We start from the raw sequence: 23,163 nt of genomic DNA on the forward strand, positions 1-23,163 counted from the left end.
ACTGCACATGATAATCCGCACATTTCCTGCAGGTCTTGTCTATTTCTAAGATATTCAAAACATTGGCCATACATATGTTCTTCCCATTTACCGGCACGTTGTAAAAACAAAAGCAGCTGCAATATGGTGTTATAATTTAGGGATCCCTCTGGTGGCCACCGCTCTTGTCTCTCTAAGATATATTGTGGCCACTCTGCTGTGCACAGTTTCCTTAATCTAGATTTCATCATAGGGTCCCCCACTATAATTTTCCAGTGTTTCAAAAGACAACCCAAAGGGGTGTTGTTCTTAGGGGTATTCCGACCCTGACCATCCCTACGGGTACTCTGACCCTGACCCATAACCTTTGCCCCAGACCTTAATATCTGTCCGGCGTCCCGGAAGTCCCTTTCACAAAAAGGGACTGGGCCTTACCTGTCCAGAGGTCCGGCTCCCGCCGCTCCGCCCTCTGTTTCCTCTCTCTCTCTTCCACGTCGCTGCGTTGCACCGTTGTGTCGTCCCCAGCAGGGGCTGCGGAATCCAGACGCCGAGTTCCCCCGGTAAAGTTACCGGTGTGCGCACGGGAAGTCCGACACCGTCTCCCGCCACGCCCGCCAAGAGGCGAGCCGGGCAAGGCTTTAATTTACAGGGCCCACCCAGGGACGCCAAAACTGTTGCCTCCTTCTTAAGGTGGCACAGTGGCAGTTCGTGCCCGGTGTGCAACGCTGGCCCAATACCACACCGAGAGTGGAAGAAGAATCTTTATTTGGCGTGCCGAGTAGGGCGCAGGGGGATCTCTCCTCACAGCCTGCGCGCCTTGCAACAAGCAGTGAGCAATACTTGTACCTCTCCTCCTTTGTTCACCCCCCAACAAACCAGGGGAGAGTTTCTCATACTCCCTTCATCCACTCCTCCAGCTCAAACTGAATTCCTACTGCTCATGTGACATTCCGCTCTGGTAATTCCCTATTAATCAGGCGGTAAAGTACCAATAGATTATTAGCAGAATGTAAGTTACAGGGAGGCAGAGTTATTCAGTCGTATAGAACATGAACAGGATTTCAGTAACAGACCAATGCTGGATTTCATGAGGAAATCAAGGAGGATTCACTAACAATTCTAAATCCAATATTGAACCTCCTGGGAACGTCATATACAAAACAGCGTTTCTAGGAGAACAAAATATAACAACGTTTCCCCTGCCAACACTCCCCCTCCTGCCCCCGCCCACGTACCCCCAGCCCCTCCTCCCCGTCCCTCCCAGTCCGCGGGGCGGTGCCAGGTGTCCGCTCTAAAGGCGCGGCCGGGGCGGCGGGCGCGTGGTCACGCTCGTGTGCAACAAGTGCCGGCGGGAAAGCCCGTGTGTTCTGGGAAGCCACGTGCTGCGCAGCGGCTGCCAGCCCAGGCCTGCCCGCCTGCCCGCCGCACACAGGCCCCTGCCCGAGCCGGAGGCGGCCGCGCCGGTAACCGGGGCCGCAGACGTGGGGGGTCCCGGGCGCGGGGGCCTGCGCAAAGGGCCCTGCCCACTGCGGGGAGTCCGGGGCCCCGGTACACCCCCGGCCCCGCGTTCCGCCCACGGGCACCGGCCCTGCCGCTTGCGGGCTCAGGGGGCGGGTGGCGTCCCGCGCCGGGGGAGGGGGTGAAAGCCCAGCCCAGCCCCTGTCCCCTCCCGCCCCGCTCTGCGCGGGGCGCCGGGGGACTCTGAGCGCTTCCCAGCAGCCTTTCCTCGGCAGCGCGTCTCCCCCGGGCCGGGCCCCAAGGCAGCCCCCGCCCCGCCTGGCCGCTGTGACGATGGCGGGCTTGGGGCAGGTGCGACGGCGCTCCCGGGGGCGGCTCCGTGGGCGCCGGAGGCGGGCGGGTGGGAGCTCGCAGCGGCGGCTCCGTGGGCGCTGGAGGCGGGCGGGTGGGAGCTCCCGGGGGCGGCTCCGTGGGCGCTGGAGGCGGGCGGGTGGGAGCTCGCGGGGGCGGCTCCGTGGGCGCTGGAGGCGGGCGGGTGGGAGCTCGCGGCGGCGGCTCCGTGGGCGCTGGAGGCGGGCGGGTGGGAGCTCCCGGGGGCGGCTCCGTGGGCGCTGGAGGCGGGCGGGTGGGAGCTCGCGGGGGCGGCTCCGTGGGCGCTGGAGGCGGGCGGGTGGGAGTTCGCGGGGGCGGCTCCGTGGGCGCTGGAGGCGGGCGGGTGGGAGCTCCCGGGGGCGGCTCCGTGGGCGCCGGAGGCGGGCGGGTGGGAGCTCGCAGCGGCGGCTCCGTGGGCGCTGGAGGCGGGCGGGTGGGAGCTCGCGGGGGCGGCTCCGTGGGCGCTGGAGGCGGGCGGGTGGGAGCTCCCGGGGGCGGCTCCGTGGGCGCTGGAGGCGGGCGGGTGGGAGCTCGCGGCGGCGGCTCCGTGGGCGCTGGAGGCGGGCGGGTGGGAGTTCGCGGGGGCGGCTCCGTGGGCGCTGGAGGCGGGCGGGTGGGAGCTCGCGGGGGCGGCAGTTTCCTGAGCGTGGGCGAATTCTTAGCGATTGGCCTGGCCTGGGCCCCCTCATCCGAAATGTCCCTGCCTGTCCATGCCGCTGCCCGGCGCCGCCCGTGGGGGCCCCGGCTCCCAGCACACAGGCCTCCTGTGCAGGCCCGGCGGGTGAGGTGCCCTGCGTTCCCGGAGCACAAACCCCTCGCCCCCGCCCCCTGCGTCGTGGCCCGAGCCCGGCCCGGCTGCCTGCGGTGGCTAGTCCCGGCGGTACTGAAACGTGGGCGTCGGCCTCTTGCAAGCGCTGCTCAGCCCCGGCTGCAGCACTTCCTCCGCCTGGGCTCACTGCCGCTCCCACCCCAGCGGGCCTGGCCCCCCTCCCGGGCACGTTCGCATGGCCCTGAGCCGAGCCCGGGCCTTGGCTTCGGTAACCTGTCCCGCCCCGCCTCTCGTGCGCCCGGCCCTGAGCGGCGATCCCCAGGGGCCAGCCGGGGGTGCTGCCTGTGGGGTGCCCGGGGGGTGGCGTCTGCGCGGCAGTGCGCCCCGGGGTACGCGAGGTCTCCTCCCGGCACGCGCGGTTTGCTTGCTGCGGGGCTGCTGGGCGGAGCCGTGGGGAGCTCGGCCAGGGACCGACAGGCCGCCGGGAGGGGACCTGCGCAGGGCCAGGCTCGCACAATGCATCTGGCGCGTCGGGAGCCGCGGGGAGCTCCTGGCCCTCCTCCGGGGAGCCGCGGGGGCGTTAGCCTGGGGCCAGAGAGCCCCGGAGGAGGCGGGGGCGCGGCTCGGTGGTTCCGGCGCGAGGCTTTGGCTCCTGATGCGCCCTCGGAGGGTTGTGACTTCAGCCGGGCGCCCGGCGGTGTGGGGCGCCGCGGGAGCAGGGGCGGCCGGCCGGTCGGTCGCCTGCGGGGCGTTGTGCGGCGTGGGGTCGGCAGAGGCGGGGGCTGACTCCTGGCGCGCACAGGCCGGGCCTCCGCGAGCCTCTCTCGCCACCTTTCCGTCTGCGCTTCCAGCCCCCGGTAACCTGCCCTGCCCGCCGAGGGGGTCGGCAGGCGAACGCCCTGGGGACCGGTACCGCAGGAACAGGGGCAGCCGAGCTCCGGGGGGGAGGGAGACCCAGGGCCCCCCAAGCCCCCAGGCCTGTGCGCCGAGCTCCGTGCGCCATGCCAGGGCTCCCCCGCTGCGCTACCTCGGGGCTTACGTGCTGGGGCAGATGCGCAAGGCTGGCTCCGGGCAGGGCGGAGAAACGGCTCAGGGGCCGGGAGCCCGACAAGCCCGACGCCCTTTGTCTGCAGTGAGCCCTTCGGAGACGGGGCGCAGCTCCGTGGATCGAGCCCAGCCCCTGAGGGGCCGTCTAGGGGCCTGGGGAAGAAGAAGGAGCTTGGTCCTGCCCGGAGGGCGGGGGGCTGGACTCAGTGACCTCCCCGGGGTCCCTTCCAGCCAGCGGGGGCAGCCGGGGCTCCGCTGACCTTGCGGCAGCCTGGTTAGGATTTGATCAGGGGTTTGGGTGCAGGCGCCCTGTGCTTCCATTCCACTGCCAGAGGGCTCCTGATCGGGCCCCCGCGCCAGGGCCTGGAGGTTCCTCCTGTGGCTAGCCTGGGAGTAAACGTTTAACCCCCAGCTCCCCTCTCCTGCCTCGGGGTCTGCGCCCACAGGGGCTCTGGCTGTGCGCGCCGGTGCGGGGTCGGGGGCTGCCGCGCTCCTTGGCGCGGGTGCAGGCCAGGACTAGTTCCATGACTGACGATGGAGATTTTTGCTGGATGTTTAAGGGTCAAAGGCAGCGTCCCCTGGAAGCGGAGCGCTTGGGCGGCCACCCGGGAGAGAGTCCGGTGCCAGGCAGCGGATTAGCAGAGCGCCCGCGGCCGGCAGGCCGAGTTTCGTTTGGGTGGTGCCGGTCAGCACGTGCCTCGGTGCACGGAACATTTATTCCACCCGCAGATGGCAAAAGCTCAAGGGACCCTGAGCATTGTGCTGAGCCCGGGTTGGGCGTTCGGTCCTTGGGGGCCGTGCAGGCTCTGGGGCGAACAGATTGCGACGCAGATCCACCAGCGATGGTGCTCGGCCCTGCCGTGAGGGCGGGGGCTGGACGGACATGAGGAAGGGAGGAGCTGTCGCACACGAGGCTTCGGGCTGCAGCTCGGGCTGCCCCAGCGCTTGCGGGGGTCGGGCTGCTTCCCCCCGGCTCGGCTGTGCGGCAGGGTCCGGCTCTGCTCTTTCTCACCCGAGCCGGCCCGCAACCGCCTGTGGGGCCAAACTGCTCCCCCCGCCCGCACCAGCACCGGAGCGCGAGACCCTGGGCCCGGGGCTGTCTGACGATCACCTGTGCCTCCGGTGTTCCGATGCTCTGGATCGGGCCCCGTCGGGGGGGTGGGGGGAGAGACAGGGATCGGGCCCCGCCGTGCTCGGTGCTGTCTGTCCGCAGCGCACGCAGATGGCCCTGCCCCGCAAAGGGGGGCAGTCGCTGCCGGCGGCACGAAAGGACCCGGCTCTGCTGCTGCTGGGGCCCCACTGAGACAGAGACCCCTGGGGTACAGCTCGGGGCGGCGGGACCGCTGCAAACCCCCCCAGGCTCTGTCCTCACCCAGCGCGGGCAGGTGCGAAGCCCCCGCCGAAGCTCGAGCGCAGAGCCGGGCAGCGGGCAAATCCCCACCTCCCCGCACGGCAGCGCGCAAAGGGGACGCGCCGCGCCGCAGCTTTGGGCAGCCTCCCCGGGAACTTCACCACACGCTCCCCGCAAGCTCCCCGGGCCAGAGAAGCCCTAAAACAAGCCGCGCGGCTCCAGGCTCCGCCTGCTCGTGAGTGAGCGGGAAAGGGGTCGCCAGCCGGGAGGCGACGTTTGCAGGGGCCCCGAGGGGGCTGCAGGCGGCTGGACTCCAGGAGGGGCTCAGGAAGCGGGGTGAGGAAGCGGCTGAGCTCAATGCAAGCCAGGAGCCCAGCCGGCCACGCACAGCCGCGGGGTCCCCGCGCCCCTCTGCGTCCTTCTCAGCAAACATCCGCGCGCCCCGCTCTCGCGCCGCCCCGCAAAGCCCATCTCCGAAGCGCCGGTCGGACGGGGCGTGCTGCGAATCCGGCCCGGGGGGCCCGAGTGTTTGGGACCAGGGACCGTGTTCTCCCGGGCGGGCGCGGCAGGGCCGATCTAGCCCACGACGGAGCTTTGCAACGGGAACGACCCCGTGGCCGGGCTGGGAACCGGCGGGACGGGACGGGACGGGACGGGGCAGGCGGGGTGCTGCTGGCGGCCAGGCGGGCTCCCCAGAGGAGGTGAGGAGCTGGGGCGGCAAGTCCCGGGCGCAGGGCCTGACGGACGCCTCTGGGCGCTGGGGCTGTGGGATTCCGGGGCTCCCCTAGGCTCCAGGAGGGGCGAGAAGCGCGGGGTTCAGAGCGCAGGCGGCCGAGGTGCTGGAAGCGGGGGGGCGCCCCCCGGGAATGGCCACATGGGGCACAGCGAGGCGCGGGCCGGCCCCAGGAGCGCCAGGCTCACCCCACCGGGGCCTCCACCTGCGCCCTCGCTCCGCACCCCGCGGCCTCCAGCCCTGCAGGCACCCGCCCGCCTGAGCCTCAGAAGCGTGGGGCTCTCCGCCGCGCTGGGGAGGCGCAGGGGACAAGGGGGCTGTGTCCTGCGACCTGCCGCGAGCGCCGGGCCCGCCCAAGCCGCCACCCGAGGGCCCAGCCCGCGAGCTTTGCGCGGCGGCGGACGGGCAATGCCCCCGCAGCAGAGCGCACCAGGGTCCGGCCTCCCGGCGGGCAGCTGATCTCAGAGTTCCCCGGCCCGGCCCGGCCTCACCTCCCATCTCCCCTCCCAGAGCCCAGCGCGGGCCGCAGCCGCTCCCGAGCCCCCGCGTGCGGGGCGGCTCCCCGCGCCTGGCACCTCCCGGGCGCGTCCAGGACCTAGAGAGGCGCCCCCCGGGCGTTGGCGTCCCGGGACCCCGCTGCCCGTCTCCCCCATCGCCTGCCGCAGCCAGCGCCATGTAGCTCCCGCTGTCTCTGCGCCCGGAGCCCGGACACGCGCCGCCAGCATGCAGCGAGGCTGCGCGCCCGTCCTCTGTGAGTACGACCGGGCTCGCTCGGCCGGTGCCTGGAGCCCTCTCCGGGCCCCGGGAATGCCAGGACCGCTGCCCCGGCGGCCTCGCCGCAGGCGGGCGCCCCCCACCCCCGGCTGGGGCAGGCGGAGCGGCGGGGGCCCCGCGCGCGAGGTTGGCTGCAGAGCCCCGCTCCCACGCGTGCCGCGGGCGGGGAAGGAGCTCACTCCTCCCTTCCTCCTGCCGGCCGAGCAGCGGGCGCCAGGCCGGGCCCCTCGCCCGAAGGGGCCCCCCCTTCTCTCGCTCGCGGGGGCGGCTCCCCCCGGCGCGCGGCCTTACACCTTCTCCCCCGGCGCTCCGGGGCTTTGCAGGTGTCTTGGCTGTCCTGGGGCTGCAGAGCGCGGTGCAGGAGGAGTGCACCATTGTCCGGGCCCTCCGCGGCAAGCTGGCCTACCAGCAGCGGCTGCAGTACACGGTAATGCTCCCCTCTGGCCGGGGGCCCAGCCCCGCGTCCCCGCCGGGGAATCGGGGCCTCCCTCCATCGCCTTGCGGCCCGCGAGCAGAGCGACCCCCCGGGGCGGCGAGACGCGCAGTGGCGCCCCCCCCGTTGCAGGGTGTGTGTGTGTCTGTGTGTGTGTGCGTGTGTCTATGTGTGTGTGTGTGTGTGTCTGTGTGTGTGTGTGCGTGTGTGCCTGTCGGTCTATGTGTGTGTGTCTGTGTGTGAGTCTCTGTGTGTGTGTGTGTGTGTCTATGTGTGTGTGTGTGTGTCTGTCTCTGTGTGTCTCACATCACTGCCACCTTCGCCTCCGCCCTGCCCGCAGAGCGGCGCTTCCCGGCGGTGCGAGCTGGGAGGAGGGGGGTCCGTAAGGGCGACCAGACGATCTCACACCGGGCCTCGGTGGGTCTGCGGTGCCGCGAGCGTTGGTCCTGCCGTCAGGGGTGGACTCCGGGCCAGCCCCAGCTGCGAAGGGCGCAGCGGCCCTGCACCACCTGGTCCCTGGAAGCTGCGCGGCTTCCCCTTCGGCATTGCGCTGGGATTTAGGGCTGCGGGGGAGGGATCCCTCTGCCTCAGCTCTGACGCTGCCGGGGCTGGCGAAGGGGGGCACCTTCCCCACGGGCCACAGCTGGCAGGAGCGGACCCCCCGCCTGCCAGCCCTTGCAGGCCCCAGCCCCTCCCCACCTAGCCCGAGCGCCTGCCTGGACCCCTAAGCCTCAGCCCCACCCTGAAGCCAAGAGCCCAGCCCGGAGCTGCTCCCCAAAGCCAAAGCCCCTCTTGGACCCCAAACTCCTCAGCCCCAGGGACACCCCGCAGCCCTGAGCCGCCTCCCACCCCCGGGGCCTCGCCCCCGCCACGTGGCACGGGCTGGGCACGCGGCCTGGCCGCGAACCCCACGGGGGACGCCCCGCTGCTCCGGGGCGCAGCGCTGCGAGAGCCGAGCTGGGCCGCAGCCGGGCTCGCGGCACCCCCCAGCCCAGCACTCGCTCGCGGGGGGCCAGCGCCGCGTCCCGGCCGGCGGGGCTGTGCGGAGCGGGGAGGCGACGGGCCGCGCCAAAGCGCTGCGTGACGGCGGGGCACGCGGGAGGGGAAGCGGCCCGGCTCGGCCTCCTACCTGCAAAGCCGCCAGCCCATGGGGAGCCCCGCTGCCCCCGCGCACGGCCGGACTCCCTTCGGCGCGCCGGCGGAGCGGCCGCCCGGCCAAGACACCTGCAAGGGTGGGGGACGGAAGCCAACTTCCCTTGCGACACGCGCGGCACCTTCTGCTCCCCCACCCCCTGCGCGCGTGGGTTGAAGCGGTCCTCGGCATTGGCTGCCGTAAACCGCGCGGCTCAGGTTTCCCGAGGTTGTTAACACGTTACATGGGTTCAGGACCCCACCCCCACACTTCCAGGGAGTTTCTCCCCTGCCAGGACCCCTCATGCCGGGCTGAGATGCAGCCGGCTCTGGGGTGGAGCACAGGGAGTGGTTACGCAGGGATGCAGCACCAAGATACGTCTGGCTCAGGGGTGAGGTGTCGGGGCTCCTTGTTCATGGACCCCTTGCCTGGCACGGCTGTGGGGCGGGGCAGGGGCTGGTTACATAGGGACTCCTCACTTGGCATTAATGTGGGGTGGGACACAGGGACCCCCTCACTTGGCTGGCTCTGGGATGGGATGCAGGGACCAGCCACATGGGACCCCTTGCCTGGCATGGAGATGCAGCTGGCTCTGGAGTGGGGCACAGGGGGCCAGTTATAGCGGCAGGCCTCACCTGGTGCTGAGATGCAGCTGGCTCTGGGGTTGGGGACCACCAGGCCCCTGCGATCCCCTGCCCCCCCAACCTCCCTCTGTGATCCCAGCCCCGCTGCAATCCCCTGGCCCCCAAACCCCCTCTGTGATCCCAGCCCCCTGCGATCCCCTGGCCCCCCAACCTCCCCCTATGATCCCAGCCCCCCTGCAATCCCCTGGCCCCCAAGCCCCCTCTGTGATCCCCTGGCCCCCCAACCTCCCCCTGTGACCCCAGACACCTTCTTGTGCCCCCCGAGAGCCCCCCCCAGCCCCCGTGTCTCCCCTGCCCTGTCTCCCAGGGGCAGCCCAGCCCCGCCCCGTACGCGGAGCCGCCTTGGCTGCGGCTGGGGCTCTCTAACGGCCCTCAGCTGAGTTGGTTTCACTGCAGGCCCCTAAACCAGTTACCCGAGTGCCGCTCCTGGCCAGCAGCAGGGCAGGGAGGGAACCCGGCTGGAGGCGGCGGCTCGCACCTCTCCCGACGGCGCTGGCGGCTTTGCCGTGCACCCCGGCGGCTGTGGCGAGCGCCTCGCCCTTGGTCCGGCCCTGGCCAGCCTGCTGAGCGCCCGCCTTAGCCGCCCGCTCGCAGCCCTGGCAGTCTGAAGCGCCGAGTCCCCGGCCACGCTGGCCCTGCCCGGGCCTGGCGGGGGGTTAATTTCCAAGCCCTGGTCTGGGGCGTGAGCAGACAGCCCAGGAGAAGGGCTCGCCCAGGGGTCAGCGCATGGGCCTTGTAAGCCAGGGCTGCAGGCTCAGCCCTCGAGGGGCCTTCCGAGGCTCTGGGGCAGGTGAGATTTAAAAGAAAAAAAAGCCGGTGCGAGGTCCTGCCCCGAGCGCAGGGCTGGACGCGGCCTCTCGAGGGCCCTTGCCGGCTGTGCAGTGTGTCTCGAGCTCTCCGGGGCTCCTTGCAAGCACCGCAGCGGGCGCTGAGGCCGGCCTGCCCTGGCAGCGGGGCGGGCGCCCAGGAGAGATGCAGCCGATGAGCAGAGAGCGCGCACAGCCGGCAGCTCAGCGCACAGAGCGAGACGTGTTCCACGCCGGGGTGGAGCAGATTAGCGGCGCCCTGCCGGTGGCCCCCGGGGAGGAGGAACTCGCGCTGGGCTGACGCGCGCCTGGGTCCAACGTTGCCTTCTGAAAGGCGGAGTCGGGGCTGCTCAGCTGTGTGTCACAGGCCCTAGACTGCAGGCAAGGCCTGAAGATTCTCCTTTAGCTCGAGCGGGGGGTCTCGCCCTGCTGGAGCACGCAGGGTCCCAGGCCGGTGGCGCGCAGCCTGGTGCGGCCCAAAGGAGCTGTTCAGGGTTTGTTTCACCCCAAGGAACCATGACCGGGGCGCGGGGCAGGGGGAGGGGACCGGGGCGCCCGCACAGCCCGGCGGGGCCGGGGAAGGGAGAACCGCTAGATCCGCCTCGAGCGTCTCATTTTCCTTCCCTTCGCAGAGACACTATTTCCCCATCAACTACACCGTGAACGTCCATTTCCACGAGGTTCTGCGGGCGGCCAATGTCAGCAGCCTGGTGAGGGGGCCGGTGCGCGCTGCCGGCCGGGCGCACTGCGCCACCCCGGCGTCTCCGCCCTGGGAGCAGCGCGGCTGCCGCCCCCGCGGGCGTCCTCAGCAGCTCCGTCTCCGCGCATCCGACCGAGGGGCCCCGCTGTCGGCCGCCAGGGCCCTGCCTTGCCGGGCGGGCGGAGGGCGCCCGTGTTGGGGAGCGGGGAGCAGAGCTGCTCGGCACCCCAGAGGACGGGGCAGGCGGCGGCGGGCTCCCGCGGCAGCCAGGGAGCAAAACTTCCCGTCCAGGTGGCTAATGACGGGCGTGAGTCGCCCAGGGAGGCGGGGGAGTCGCCGGCAGCGGCGATATTTAGCAGCAGGTCAGACAAGCCCTGCCCGGGATGGGCCAGGCCGGGGGTGCCCGACGTGGGGTCCGCGCCGCTGCTGCAGCGGGGCTGTGGGGAGAGGAAGCGGCGGATAGAAATGAGCCTGGGAGACGGGCCTGGGATAAGTCGCCGGGCGACGCTCGCTCGTTGTTTCGAGATTAAATCCCTTGCGGTGAGTGGCGCGTCCGTAGCGCCCAGACTTGGCTCTGGTGGGGACCCTGAACAGCTCGGGGGGTGATTGGGGGTCGGCCCCCGGGAAAAGGCTGCGAACCACTGAGCCTGGCCCCGGCCGAGGGCAGGGGAGGGGGTTTGACCTCTCGAGGTCCCTTGAAGCGAAGGGTCAGGCCAATCTGTGGGGCCCAGCCAGCGCGGGGAGCGGGTGGCATCTGCGCCCTGGGGGGGCCCTTCAGCCCTCATCCCTTCCTGGGGGCTGATGCCGGGGGATCAGAGAGCCCCTACCCGTGGGAACTCCTCGGGAGCTGCAGCCGGGGGTGTGGTTCCCCCCCGCCCCGCTTGCCAGCCGGGAAGCAGCTGGGCTGGGGGGTTGCTGGGGTACTGGTGGCGGAGGGAGGGGTGATGGGGGCAGGGGGGAGTCTGGGGGCAGCTGCCGCCGGCGCCGGGGCGATGGGGGGACTCTGGGGGCAGGGGGGAGTCTGGGGGCAGCTGCCGCCGGCGCCGGGGCGATGGGGGGACTCTGGGGGCAGGGGGGAGTCTGGGGGCAGCTGCCGCCGGCGCCGGGGCGATGGGGGGACTCTGGGGGCAGGGGGGAGTCTGGGGGCAGCTGCCGCCGGCGCCGGGGCGATGGGGGGACTCTGGGGGCAGGGGGGAGTCTGGGGGCAGCTGCCGCCGGCGCCGGGGCGATGGGGGACTCTGGGGGCAGGAGGGAGTCTGGGGGCAGGTGCCGCGGGCGCCGGGGCGATGGGGGGACTCTGGGGGCAGGGGGGAGTCTGGGGGCAGCTGCCGCCGGCGCCGGGGCGATGGGGGGACTCTGGGGGCAGGGGGGAGTCTGGGGGCAGCTGCCGCCGGCGCCGGGGCGATGGGGGGACTCTGGGGGCGCGCTCCCTGGCGCTCAGGGCAGCAGTCCCTCAAAGCCACCCCCCGCGCAGGGTGACCCGTGTGCCTTGTGCCCCGCAGCGGGCGCGGAACGCCAGCGAGCCGGCCCTGCGCTACCTGTGGCTCCAGGTGAACTCGCAGGTGCTGCGGAAGATCGGGGAGGTGCTGCTGGAGGAGCACCCGTCCTGGGAGTACACGCGGGACCTCCGCCGCCTCCTGGAGCAGCTGGAGGAGGAGTACGAAAGCTACAACCAGGTGGGAGGCTCCTGGGGCAGCACCCGGCTGCGGGGGCGGGTCCCGTCTCCCCCCGGAGCTCGGCAGACGACCGCCCGCGGGCCGTGCGCTCCAGCGCTGGCGCAGCGAGCTCAGGGCTCCCCCCGAGCCAGGGCTGTCCCGGGCCGGGAGCCGCTGTTGCGCGCGGCAGAGCGGGGCCCTGTTGCGGCTGGGGTGGGGGGAGGAAGCTGCAGGTTTGAGGCCCACTTCAGCCCCCCATCAGCAGAGGCGTTACAGCCCGGGCATTGGTGGTTCAGTGGTAGAATTCTCGCCTGCCACGCGGGAGGCCCGGGTTCGATTCCCGGCCAATGCAGCAGCCTTTTTTTTTTTTTTGCACATTGCCGCCCCGGGCCTTGGCCTTGGTCTTGGCCTTCTCTGCGTAGGCCCTGCGGCAGATCAGCCCAAGGAAGCCGGCTGCAAGCTTTGCACGTGAAGGTCCCTCTTTTCGGGGGCATGTCTCACCCCCTGCAGGAAATCTTGCAGGGGTTTTCAGGGCTGCTGGCATTGCAGCTTGGTTCTGTCCCACTCTGGGCTGGGAGGCCAGAGCCTAAGCTGTGGCTGTTGTCACCTGTGCGGAAGGCCAGGGTCTGTGCTCACCGACCTGGGGGATGGAGCAGGCACCCCACTGCCTACTTGTGCCGCCACATGGTGCTCTGGCACGGTGGCCTTCAGCTAAAGGAAACCCCGAGGACTTGCCTGTAAAAATCCTCAGGGGTTTCCCCGGCTGTTATTCCTGTTAAATCCCACTTTTTCCTCCCTTTGAGTCAGGCCGGAGCCAGTGCTCCGTTGCTCAGAGGGAGGCGCTGAGCTCATTAGCCATCCCCCAGCTGGTCTCACAAGGGCGAGGGCGGGAAGCGCAGTGTCCAGGCTGCATTCCAGCGGGAGCGACTGCATGCTGCATTCCTGGCATTCCCTCCTGCAGACTCACTCTTCTCCCTGTAGCTTAGCTGCCAGCTGCGTTCCACTCCAGAGAGGTGGCTGCATATTAGGCTGGCAGAGCTGGCATGTAACTTTGGGATCCTCTGGCGTGACAGTCAAGCACTCAGGGGCGTTGGTCGTGGGTTAGTGACAGGCCCTCCAGCCCTTCCCAGGGAGCTGTGAGGTCTGCAGAGTCAGCACGGTGTCATGTTAACTCTGAAACCTAGTGACAACAGTGACGTGTCAGGGCTAATCTCACAGCGGATCACCCTTTGTTCTTGTGAGCTGAGCACCCTGCTTTAGATGAGTTTCAGACTGTTCTTCGGGTGAGGAGTGCGGAGGCTGCCTGTCTTATCGGGGTGTCTTAATCCAGGAATGCTGCACTGAATTCACATCTACTGTGGTAGAAAAATTCTCTCCTGGCACCTAACCTAAGCTGTTAGGGATTTTTTCTGTGGGAGAGCTTGAAGGCTTTTAATAGCCATTCCTGTCCTGCAGAGACCAGCTGTTGCATTGCCCAGGTATGGGGCTCACGTCTTGCCTAGGGGAGGCACAAATTTGGCCCCTGAACCACCAGCGTGGTCTCTGCTGACTTCCCTGGATGCATGCTGCTCTGGTGCTGGCACCCAGCAAAGGGTGCAGGGGGCTTCTGGCCGAGATGGGAAGGGGACCCACAAAAACTACAGCTGGCGTCTGATGCCCGGGGCCGCTGCCAAAGAGAGGAAGCAGGCCTGGGCCACCCCCTTTGATGACCTGTATGTGCAGACAGCGTGTCTTGGGCTCTCCCTCCTGTCACGATGGTTTGTTCCTTTCTTGTGCTCTGACCACGGGCATGCTCGGGGGAGTGTCAGCTCGGGGGAGGGTGTCCTGGGGGCCCCCGGTAAGAACAGGCAGCTCTTCCAGCCCTGTGCTGAAGGGTTGGGCCCTGTATGATTCAGGGGGCCAGCTGTTTGCTCCACTGCTGGAGTGAGATTGTCTTAACACCTCAGGCACTCTGATGCCCTACCCATAGGCTCACAGACGGTCCCCTTGCAGAGGACGGTCCCCGTGTACAGGTGATCCTGTACACCAGACATCACAGCCATGTTCAGGGAAGTTGCAAGTGAGATCTCCAGCCAAAGACAATGCTTGTAGCCAGGGTTCCCTCTAATTTTTTTTTCCATGCGTGTGCAGAATAAATTTTATGTGCACTGAGGCATGTGTGTCTGTGCACCACCCATAGAAACACAGGCTGCCGGCGGTGGGCGCTCAGCTAATCAGCTGAGGGCATTTAACTCTCCCCCTGGGCGGCCACCCAAGCGCTCAGTTTATTTATTGTACAGGAAAAGGAAATAAATTATTTACAAGTAAAGCCGGAAAGTCAGTGGCTGTGCAAATGAGTTCCAAACTTAAGCTTCTAAAAGTAATAAAAGGTCTATGATAAGCAAGGGTAGAGCCAGCAAGACTCGAGAAGTCCTTGTTCCACTCTACCCTGTGCTGATTAGGCCTGGAGTGGAGGTGGTGGAATCTCCGTCACTGGAGATATTTAAGAGCAGGTGAGATAGACACCTATCAGGGATGGTCTAACTAGGCAGTGTTTGGCCCTGCCATGAGAGCAGGGAACTGGACTCCACCTCTCGAGGTCCCTTCCAGTTCTGATGTTCTATGATTTAACCATTCTGTTGGGCCCCATATTTCAGGGAAGAAGTGGAGAAATTGGAGAAGGTCCAGAGAAGAGCAACAAGAATGATGAAAGTTCTAGAGAACATGAGCAAGGAGGGAAGACAGAAAGAACTGGGCTTGTTTAGGTTAGAAAAGAGTAGGCTGAGAGGGGACATGACAGCGGTTTTCAAGTACCTAAAAGAGGGTTACAAGGAGGAGGGAGAGAAATCGTTCTCTTTGGCCTCTGTGGACAGGACAAGGAGCAATGGGCTTCAACTGCAGCCAGGGAGGTTGAGGTCGGACACTGGGAAGAACTTCCTAACTGTCAGGGTGGTTAAACACCGGAATAAATTGCCTGGGGGTTGTGGAATATTTAAGAGCAGGTTGGACAGACATCTGTCAGGGATGGTCTCGATGGTGTGTTGTTCCTGCCGTGAGAGGGATGGGGTGTGAAGCAACATGTGGAACCGTACGTGGGGAACCAAGTGCCCAGTCGCTTCTAGAGTGGTAGAAAAATGCCCTGCCCTGAGCACAGCCAGCAGAGGAGCAGAGATGGAGGAAAACAAGCTGAAAACAGGAAGCTTGGCTAAGAATCCTTTCCCCCTCGCTCCAGCGCCAAATGTGGAAAAATTCAGTCATCCTGACCTCCAGTCCTGCCCTTTTGGCCCGTCTGCCTGCGCGGGCGGGTATTTCTGTGAGGAGAGCTCCGGGCGAGTTCCTAAGTCTCGGACGGGCAGGGGAGGCACCTGGAGTGAGAGCTGAAGCCCGTTGCAGGATGCTGGGGTTTCGTGGCTGCTTGGCCAGGCTGTGACCAGGGCAGGGCCTTGTCTATGCAGGCTTTGTGGTGGGGGAGCCGTGTCGGTTGGGTGTGTGTGGGGTGCAGGTGTTTGACTGGTCCCGGTGTGGTTCCCCTCACCACACAGGAACGTAAAGGTGGGCATCCCTGTAGGTGCAGCCATCTGAGGGGGTTGTCCTGCAGCGCCTGTGCCTGTGCAGGTAGAGCAGGGCAGCTGGTATCCAGACCACTGCTCCGCCAGGAGGGCTAACCTTTCCAAGTGACCTGGGCCACCGGGCATCCCCCAGGTGGTGCGAGGGGCATGCCCTTTGGAGGATGCCGATTGGTTGAGCAGAAGGGGGCGGGCCTGGGTGCCTTCGGGGGCAGGTGTTAGCTGATGGTTAGGTGAGATGCCACTTAAGCCCTTGTATTAATAGGAGATTTTCAAATGCTAGGGCAGAGCCCACCGCTGACCAGGCTTAGAGCAGCTGGGTGCTTTGTTTGTGTTCGGTTTGCACAATAAGAGGAGGAGTCAGGTTACCACTTAATCAATTACTTTCTGTATCTAACAAGTTAATCTCTTACTGTTACAATGTTGCTTTGTTTGTTTTACCTAGTGAGTTAAGCTCTTGTGGTTACAAGGTTTATACTTGGATTACAAATAGGTAGCATGCACTCGAATTCAGAGATCTATACTTGTTAAATGCGCGCGAAAATGAAAAGCAAAAGATAAAACACCTAGAAGGTCTTATTCTCACCCCTGCGTTACCAACGTGGCTTGGCCAGTTTCTCTCAATCCCTTGGGAAGAAGTCCTTTGTCCCTTTTTCTCCAGGAGTCGGGCTTCCCCAGGGACCTGGGGAGACCACACCCTCCTGTCCAGCAGGAAAGATGATTGGAGCTCAAATAGGGGGTCTGCCGGACCCCTCTTTTATACCCATTGGGTCCCATAGGCTTCTTCCTTGTTTCAATTGAATTAAACTGTCTGATGCTGGTTCTCACAAGGAGTTCAAGGGCTTAGTTCACACGTGCGAGGTAGAGACAATTGAGGGCATTTGTTTCTTAATGGGCCGGAGATTTTCCTCTGTCTGGGACCAAGCAGTGCAGGCGAATCAACTGATGGTAACCAGCCAAGGGAATTAGCCCATTATTGTTATCAGCTTTGCTCCGGAGCTTCAAAGACCGTGGATCTGCGCTCTGGGGCAGTCCAGGGCTGGGCTATCTCTTTTAACCCTTTCCTGCTCTGAAGCACCTAGGGAAGTAGAGCAAAAGGGGGGGTTCTGTCTGGCTACAGCAGGGCAGTGGAGGGAATCGTCCCGAGAGTGGGACCTGTTCTGTGGTGTGCTAGCTCAGCCCAGCCAGCCGAGGGGGCTGCCTACCGACGGCGTCCCTCTGCAGCATTCGCTGTGGCTCGAACCCACGTCCCACCTTCCAAAGCAGGTTTCCTCTCATTTTTGCTGTCCATGCGCAGAATAAATTTTGCTCTGTGCCCTGAAGGCCGTGCAGATGGACACCTCCAGTAGGGGCACACGCTGCCAGCTCTGCTAGTCATCCAGGCAGCTGCCCAAGCGCCCAGCTGTTGGGGAACGCTGCTCCCAGCCCCACTCTGTGTTTGGGAGGTGGTGTCAGGAGAGCCTGGCAGCTGAGGAGGGGCGGGAGGTGTCCAGGGAGCGAGTTGTTCACTCCCCCACCCTCCTGCGTTGGTTCTGCAGGGGAACGTGGACCCGGCCGTATGGGAGATAGTAGAGGAAGTTCTCGCTGCTGACGCCGGGAGCAGCCGGAAGGCCGTGCGGCCCAAAGCCCTGCTGGATAACTGCGCCAGGGTCATGTGGCTGCTGTACAGCCAGTTGTGTGAGTAGAGGGCCCTGCCAGGGCAGCCAGCAGGGAGGTGCCCTTCTCCGGGGGGCTGCTGTCGGGGCCCTCGCACTGAAGGGCAAACCCAGCCCTGCTCCCTGGCCTGGGGGGTGGGGGGCGGGGGTGAACCATGCCCGAACCGTGGCCCTGCCCTCATGCCAAGCTGCCTCCAGGCTCTGCCCTCGCACCACTAGATCCACCCGAGACTCTGCCCCCCATCACTCACCCTTATAGCTGGTAAAAGCGGGGTCCTGGCTCCCGGAACTCCCCACTCCAGCCTCTGACAGCTGCCCCCCTTGTGCCCTGTCCCACGAGGGGTGTGAAATGGGCCCAGGCCAGGCATGCTGCCTGGAGGGCCCCTCAGCTGGCCTGTGGTGTATGTCAGGGACAGTCAGGTTGCCTCTCTCCTGCCGCAGGTCATTAGGATTCTGCCTCCCCTGGGAAGGGAGCGTGGCCACGTCCTGCCCGGTGCACGACCGCCCTGGCACGCAGCCTCCGCTGCCTCACTGCCTGTCGTCCTGAGCTCTGCCGTCCCCGCTGCCACGTGTGCTGTGCCCGCCATCTCCCCAGGCCCAGAGGGAGCCAGCGCCCCATGAAGTGTCTGCCCAGGTGCCTGGCAGGGGGAGCTGGGCCCTGTTCTCCCAGGGAGGGAGGTCAGCCAAGCGGGAGGACGGGCAGGGCAGAGTGGCCCCAGGACAAGCTCAAGAAATCTCTCTGGCGCTCAGACTCCAGGCAAGGTGGTCACGAGCAGGGTGAGTTTCTGTCGCTCTTGTGGGGCAGCTCTGCAGCTCCCCGCCCCAGCGCCAGGCTGGACATAGAGACTCCTTGCACTTTCACGCCTGCCCCCACGAGGGGTTTCCTCACCTGGGTTGTGAGTGAGGCCCAGCGTGGCCAGACCGGGAGCCCGTTGGCTTCAGCCCGTGCGGGAGTGGGAAATGCCAGCTGTATCCCACCTCCAGACGCACAGCTGGTGCCTGGTCCCCCCCAGCAGAGAAGAGGTGCTGGGGCGACACTGACCATCTGGGAGCTGCTCCCCCGAGGCTGGTGTGACCCGGCTGGCAGCTTCGCGGCAGGGGCATTCGTACCCCTGAACATGTCATGCAAATTCCCTGTAGTGAGAACATCCTGGCTCAGCCAGGACTCCCCAAGGGACCTGGCAGGAAAGGCACATCGGGCCATGGAGCGAGGGGGACAAGGGCCGTGGACCCTGCATCCGTGGCAGCCGCACAAAGGTTTTCCATCCTGCACCTGCGCTGGTGCATGGGCAAGCCGGGCCAGGCCTGCAGAGCCGGCAGAGCCGACTATGCCAGCGGCACTCTGCCCCTGGAGTCTTATCATTGTGTTGGGAGCTGATGGGCCAGGGAGCCGGGCACCTGTGGCGTGCTAATTAAGGAGCCCATTGATTTGACCCTGTTTCTTACACGCCTGCTTCCGTTGTCACTCAGCTCTGTAGAGCTCACCTCCAGGCTGGCTCCAACACAGGGCTCGGGCCAGGAATGGCCGTAGGATTCCTGGGGCCCCAGGCCGCTCTATTAACTAGCATCCCTGTGCCCGACAGCAGCCCAGGGCTGGGGAGATGATGCTTTTTAGATGTGAGTTTATCATCTTCGGTAATGAAGGGTCCTGTGGCACCTTATAGACTGACAGAAAAGTTCTGAGCATGAGCTTTCGTGAGCACAGACTCACTTCATCAGATGCTGGTCTTGGAAATCTGCAGGGCCAGGTATAAATAAGCCAGAGCACGGGTGGGGATAACAAGGTTAGCTCAGTCAGCAAGGGTGAGGCTTACTACCAGCAGTTGATCTGGAGGTGTGAACACCAAGGGAGGGGAAGCTGCTTCTGTATTTAGCCAGCCATTCGCAGCCTTTGTTTAAGCCAGAGCTGAGGGTGTCGAATTTGCAGATGAATTGTAGCTCAGAAATATCTCTTTGGAGTCTGGTCCTGAAATTTCTTTGCTGTAGGAAAGTCTGCTACTGTGTGGCCTATTGTGTGCGCACACAAATCAGATATCAGAAATGGCAATATACAAAAACCCGTAGGAGAGCACTTCAATCTCCCAGGCCACACAGTAGCAGACTTAAAAGTAGCTATCCTACAGCAAAGAAATTTCAGGACCAGACTCCAAAGAGAAATTTCTGAGCTACAATTCATCTGCAAATTCGACGCCCTCAGCTCTGGCTTAAACAAAGACTGCAAATGGCTGGCTAAAAACAGAAGCAGCTTCCCCTCCCTTGGTGTTCACACCTCCATATCAACTGCTGGTAGTAAGCCTCACCCTTGCTGACTGAGCTAACCCTGTTATCCCCACCCTTGCTCTGGCTTATTTATACCTGGCCCTGCAGATTTCCAAGACCAGCATCTGATGAAGTGAGTCTGTGCTCACGAAAGCTCGTGCTCAAAACTTTTCTGTCAGTCTATAAGGTGCCACAGGACCCTTCGTTGCTGTTACAGATCCAGACTAACATGGCTACCCCTCCGATACATCTTCAGTAACACACTAATGAACTATTTTGAAAGCAGAGTTTAAAGGAAGGTCCTGTCGACTAGCCCAGCACATTCAGAACCTGACTGTCAAATGCCTGTTACATGGCTTCGTTACCCTGGAATGGCTCTTTCACAGGCTCTGCCGAGAACTCTGGCTGGCTTTGTCACTGGTAAGTTAACTAGACCGTCTCTGGAGGAAGCAGAGCTGCAGAAGAGGGCCAGGAAGAGGCAGAGGGTGGACATTAAGACCAGCGGTGCCCCCAGATTTTCTGGTGCCTCACACGGCTGTGTGTTCTGAGCATGGGTAAGGATCTCCCTAGCTAGGGCATCTGCAGACACCTTTCTCCCTTTGAACTGCGCCTCCTGGCCCTATTCATAGACGTTCTCTGCTCCCGTTTGCCGCGCTGCCAGTTCGTGCGGTTGGACCGCCGATCTCAGAGCAGCTGGGAAAGCCCCAGGCCCTGGAATCACCCTACGCATGCGCCTGCTCAGCTCACCTTCACCGAAAACCCACTCTGCAGCTCTTCTGCCCGCTGCCGCGTGTTCCGTGTCTGGCTGAGCACTGCCTCAGGTGGGAGCGTCCCAGACCCCTTTCTCCCTTTGAACGGCGCCTTTAGAAGACGTTAAACACTAACAGCCCTGGTGCCAATAACTGCAAGCAGTAGCAAACCAACCCAGTCCTACCTGTTCTCTCCTGGTTCTGGGGGACCTCAGAACACTGTGGCTGCTACGGGCCCACCCTCCCGCCTGCTGGGAGAACCGTTGGCCACCTGTCTTGTGGCACACTGACCATCTGATGGATTGGGTGGTTTCTGGGCAGCGTTCAGCCCTCAGCAGCACCCAGACTGCAGCACTGGGCCCGCCCCAAACGCCCTCACAGGTGGAGCAGGGCTGCTGCAGCCCTTCAAAGGGGCCTGGGGCAGCTTCCCTGTCTCCCGTCCGGGGTCCTGCACAGATTCCCTGCTGAGCTGCGACACCTGAAGGCTTCCCGCCATTCTCCGCTGTCGACTGGCCAGGAACTGGGTGCTTGGACAGCACCGACCCGCAGGGGGAGCGTCCCTCCCAGACACAGAGGGAGAATTCAGCCCCCACAAGCTGGACTCCCTCGGTCTGGCTGTCGGCGCCACGTAGCAGGGCCTTGTCTCCAGGTGTGGTGGCGGGGAAGTGGGTTGCAGCCCGTGGTACAGGCAGGTAACAGGAGCTGGAACCGCTGCACCCTGAAAAGCAGAGCTTTTGGGTGTCTCCGTCTGGCCCCCAGAGTGTGTGTCACCCCACTCTCGCCATGGGTGAAACCGGCTGCCTGGACGTCTAGTCTCTGTCCCAAATCCTGGGACTTGCCCCCTCTCAGCCCCCCTGGTCCTTGCGCTGCTCCTGGAGATGGGAGCAGACTCAACGGTGGAAGGGGTGGGGGGATTTCTGATTGCCACTGAGCAGACAGAATAAAATGCTGCAGCAGGGGCTGGAACGCTGGCTCTGTTTGACAGCCCAGAGGGCGGGGGGCCACCCTGCCATTCTCCTACGACTCCAAACGCGGCAGGTTCAGCACGTCCCTGGGGCTGGCGGGAGAGACACAGATGCCCCCACCGCGGCGGTGTCAGAGCACCTGTCAGTCTGTCGGACTTATCCCCCCTTCCCACTGGGCAGGCACAGGGGACTGCAGCACTGGCCCAAGGTCACACTGGGCGTCTGTGGCAAAGCAGGGAGCTCTGGTCCTGTTGCAGTGTAGCCAGACAAAGGTCTCCCCCTTACAAGCCAGCTTGCTGCCCCCCCCCGAGATGCCTCACAAGCACACAGGGCACGGAACAGCTGCTGACAGCACAGTCTTTGATGTCTCCCACAGAGGCCCAGATGTGCTGCCTCATTGTGACCCTGAGAAACAGAAAGTGCAGATAAAAGGCTAACAGGCCAGCTGTCAATAAGGGGGCCTCAGGAAATTACCCCAGCTGGCATTGATGGATTTCATGGGCCCACACAGCCATCCTAGAAGAGAAATCTCCACCCTTGGAAAAGAATGTCCTGTACTCCCAAAATTGCTTATCTCCTGTCTTACAAGTGCAAATTAAGTAAGAATTGCCCTTGTAAAAACTGGCATCACAAAAGACAGACCTGTACGATCTGGCACTGTAGATAAGAAAGAGGATACGTGACCCAAGGGGTATAAAGATGGGCCCAGCAGCACACTGATTCTGAGCGCATTCCCACCAACTACCTGCTGGTCGGGTCAGGTGATTGCCTCCCGAGGTCCGCAACTGGGGTCGCCCAACCTCGTATTCGTCTTTCCGTGGAATTGAGTGACTGATCCTGGCTTGGCTACGCTGGTATTGAGAGACGCAAGGAGGGTAAGATATACCCATATTAAGGACGGTAAGGTGTACCCACATTAAGGTCTCCTTTTGGTGTACACAGTTAAAGAATTAGAGCTCTATAGATTGATGTCGTTGTATTAAGATGTCGTTGTATTGGATTGTAACGTTAACACCTGTACTCTGTTAGCATAACAGTAACACCTGTTAACACCTGTACTCTGCTAGCATATAAGAAGTAGACAATAGCCTTTTGTAACCGCACGCTTATAACTGTAGCTTAATAAACTTGCAACTAGTTAAGATCTGCTGTTACTCTCTGTCACGGCAACACAGCCCGCACAATCAAAAGAACTTTAACCGTTTGGTTACCACAGCCTGGCTGTATGTGAGAGTGCTAAGAGCCTAGCGTAGAGTCGTGCTGCCTCCACGGGGCAACTCCTGGGGTGCCCATCAGCCAATCCTGGTTGCCCACTGCGGCGGGACAGTACGTCCTAGCAGTTGAAGTCTCAGGTGTGGAAAGGCTCTTAGTGCTACCACTGGGGCACCTGTCAGTCAATTTTGGCTGCCCGCTGCGACGGAGCTCCCTGCTCTAGCAGTAAAAGACTCGGGTGTTTAGGACCCTGGGGCATCCGTCAGTCTGGCCCAGGCTGCCCACTGTGAAGGAGCCCTGCGCTCTAGCAGTTAAAGACTTGGATGGTAACAAGGGCATAGCTGGTACCTCACCGCACATTACCCGGCCACCAGCTAACAGAATTGGCGTAGTCGGCAGGATTGTGACACAGGCTGTACTGCAGTGACAAAAATGAAACCAGTCATGATAAACAACTCAGATTTCCTTGACATAGAAAAGAATCTAACTCAGGAAGGATGGGGTCACCCGCAGTGGAGTAAAGAAGTGATAGAGAAAGACTGGGGAAAACCAAAAGAAATCTGGCAGCACTACTGTAACTGGAGAACTGCCTGTAAAATGAAAAGAGGGAAAGGCAAAGGTGCTTACATTTGGCTTTTGACTAACATATGGTAGGCAGCCAGTAAGAGTTACCGAAACTTAGAAACCGAGTTCCTTAAAATACAGGCAGAAAGGGACACGTTGCGCAAAGAATGCCAGAATTTAGACACCCGAGTGCGCACACTAAACACAGATATAGAGCACCTTCAACGAAGGTTGCTCCCCCTGATTGAAAAGGAAGGTGTGGAGCGAAGGGAGAAGCTAGAAGCCAAGCCATGGAGCATTAATTGAACTAAGGTAGAAACTGCTCTGTGGTTAGACCCTGAGGAATGGGACGGGGATATTT

At 64.0% G+C, this 23,163-nt stretch overlaps 1 protein-coding gene and 1 non-coding gene across 6 annotated transcripts; both read left to right on the top strand.

The window, feature by feature from the left end:
- Positions 1 to 1,324: 1,324 nt before the first annotated feature.
- Positions 1,325 to 22,148, top strand: IL34 (interleukin 34). 5 transcript variants are annotated; one of them, XM_075009093.1, is made up of 8 exons: positions 1,325 to 1,442; positions 6,220 to 6,460; positions 6,807 to 6,910; positions 10,131 to 10,208; positions 11,673 to 11,874; positions 16,937 to 17,075; positions 17,495 to 17,830; positions 19,530 to 22,148. In XM_075009093.1, exons 2-6 carry the CDS (start codon positions 6,433 to 6,435, stop codon positions 16,987 to 16,989), a joined length of 465 nt encoding a protein of 154 aa, XP_074865194.1. In that variant the 5' UTR covers positions 1,325 to 1,442; positions 6,220 to 6,432; the 3' UTR covers positions 16,990 to 17,075; positions 17,495 to 17,830; positions 19,530 to 22,148. The 5 variants fall into 5 exon arrangements, with proteins under 5 accessions (XP_074865194.1, XP_074865189.1, XP_074865191.1 ...); XM_075009088.1 differs by having other exon boundaries at positions 11,701 to 11,874; XM_075009090.1 differs by having other exon boundaries at positions 11,701 to 11,874; positions 19,599 to 22,148.
- On the top strand, positions 12,135 to 12,205 carry TRNAG-GCC (transfer RNA glycine (anticodon GCC)). The gene has a single exon. It is a non-coding gene; the product is annotated as a tRNA-Gly (tRNA).
- Positions 22,149 to 23,163: the final 1,015 nt, after the last annotated feature.

Source organism: Carettochelys insculpta, chromosome 14 (genome assembly GCF_033958435.1).
Source record: "Carettochelys insculpta isolate YL-2023 chromosome 14, ASM3395843v1, whole genome shotgun sequence".
In the NCBI taxonomy this organism is placed as follows: Eukaryota; Metazoa; Chordata; order Testudines; family Carettochelyidae; genus Carettochelys; species Carettochelys insculpta.

Coding starts and splice junctions, on each gene's coding strand:
- IL34 (XM_075009088.1), top strand. CDS start 6,433: ATGCAGCGAGGCTGCGCGCCCGTCCTCT. Junction 6,911..10,130: donor AGCAGCGGCTGCAGTACACG/GTAATGCTCCCC, acceptor TTCCCTTCGCAG/AGACACTATTTCCCCATCAA. Junction 11,875..16,936: donor AGTACGAAAGCTACAACCAG/GTGGGAGGCTCC, acceptor TTGGTTCTGCAG/GGGAACGTGGACCCGGCCGT.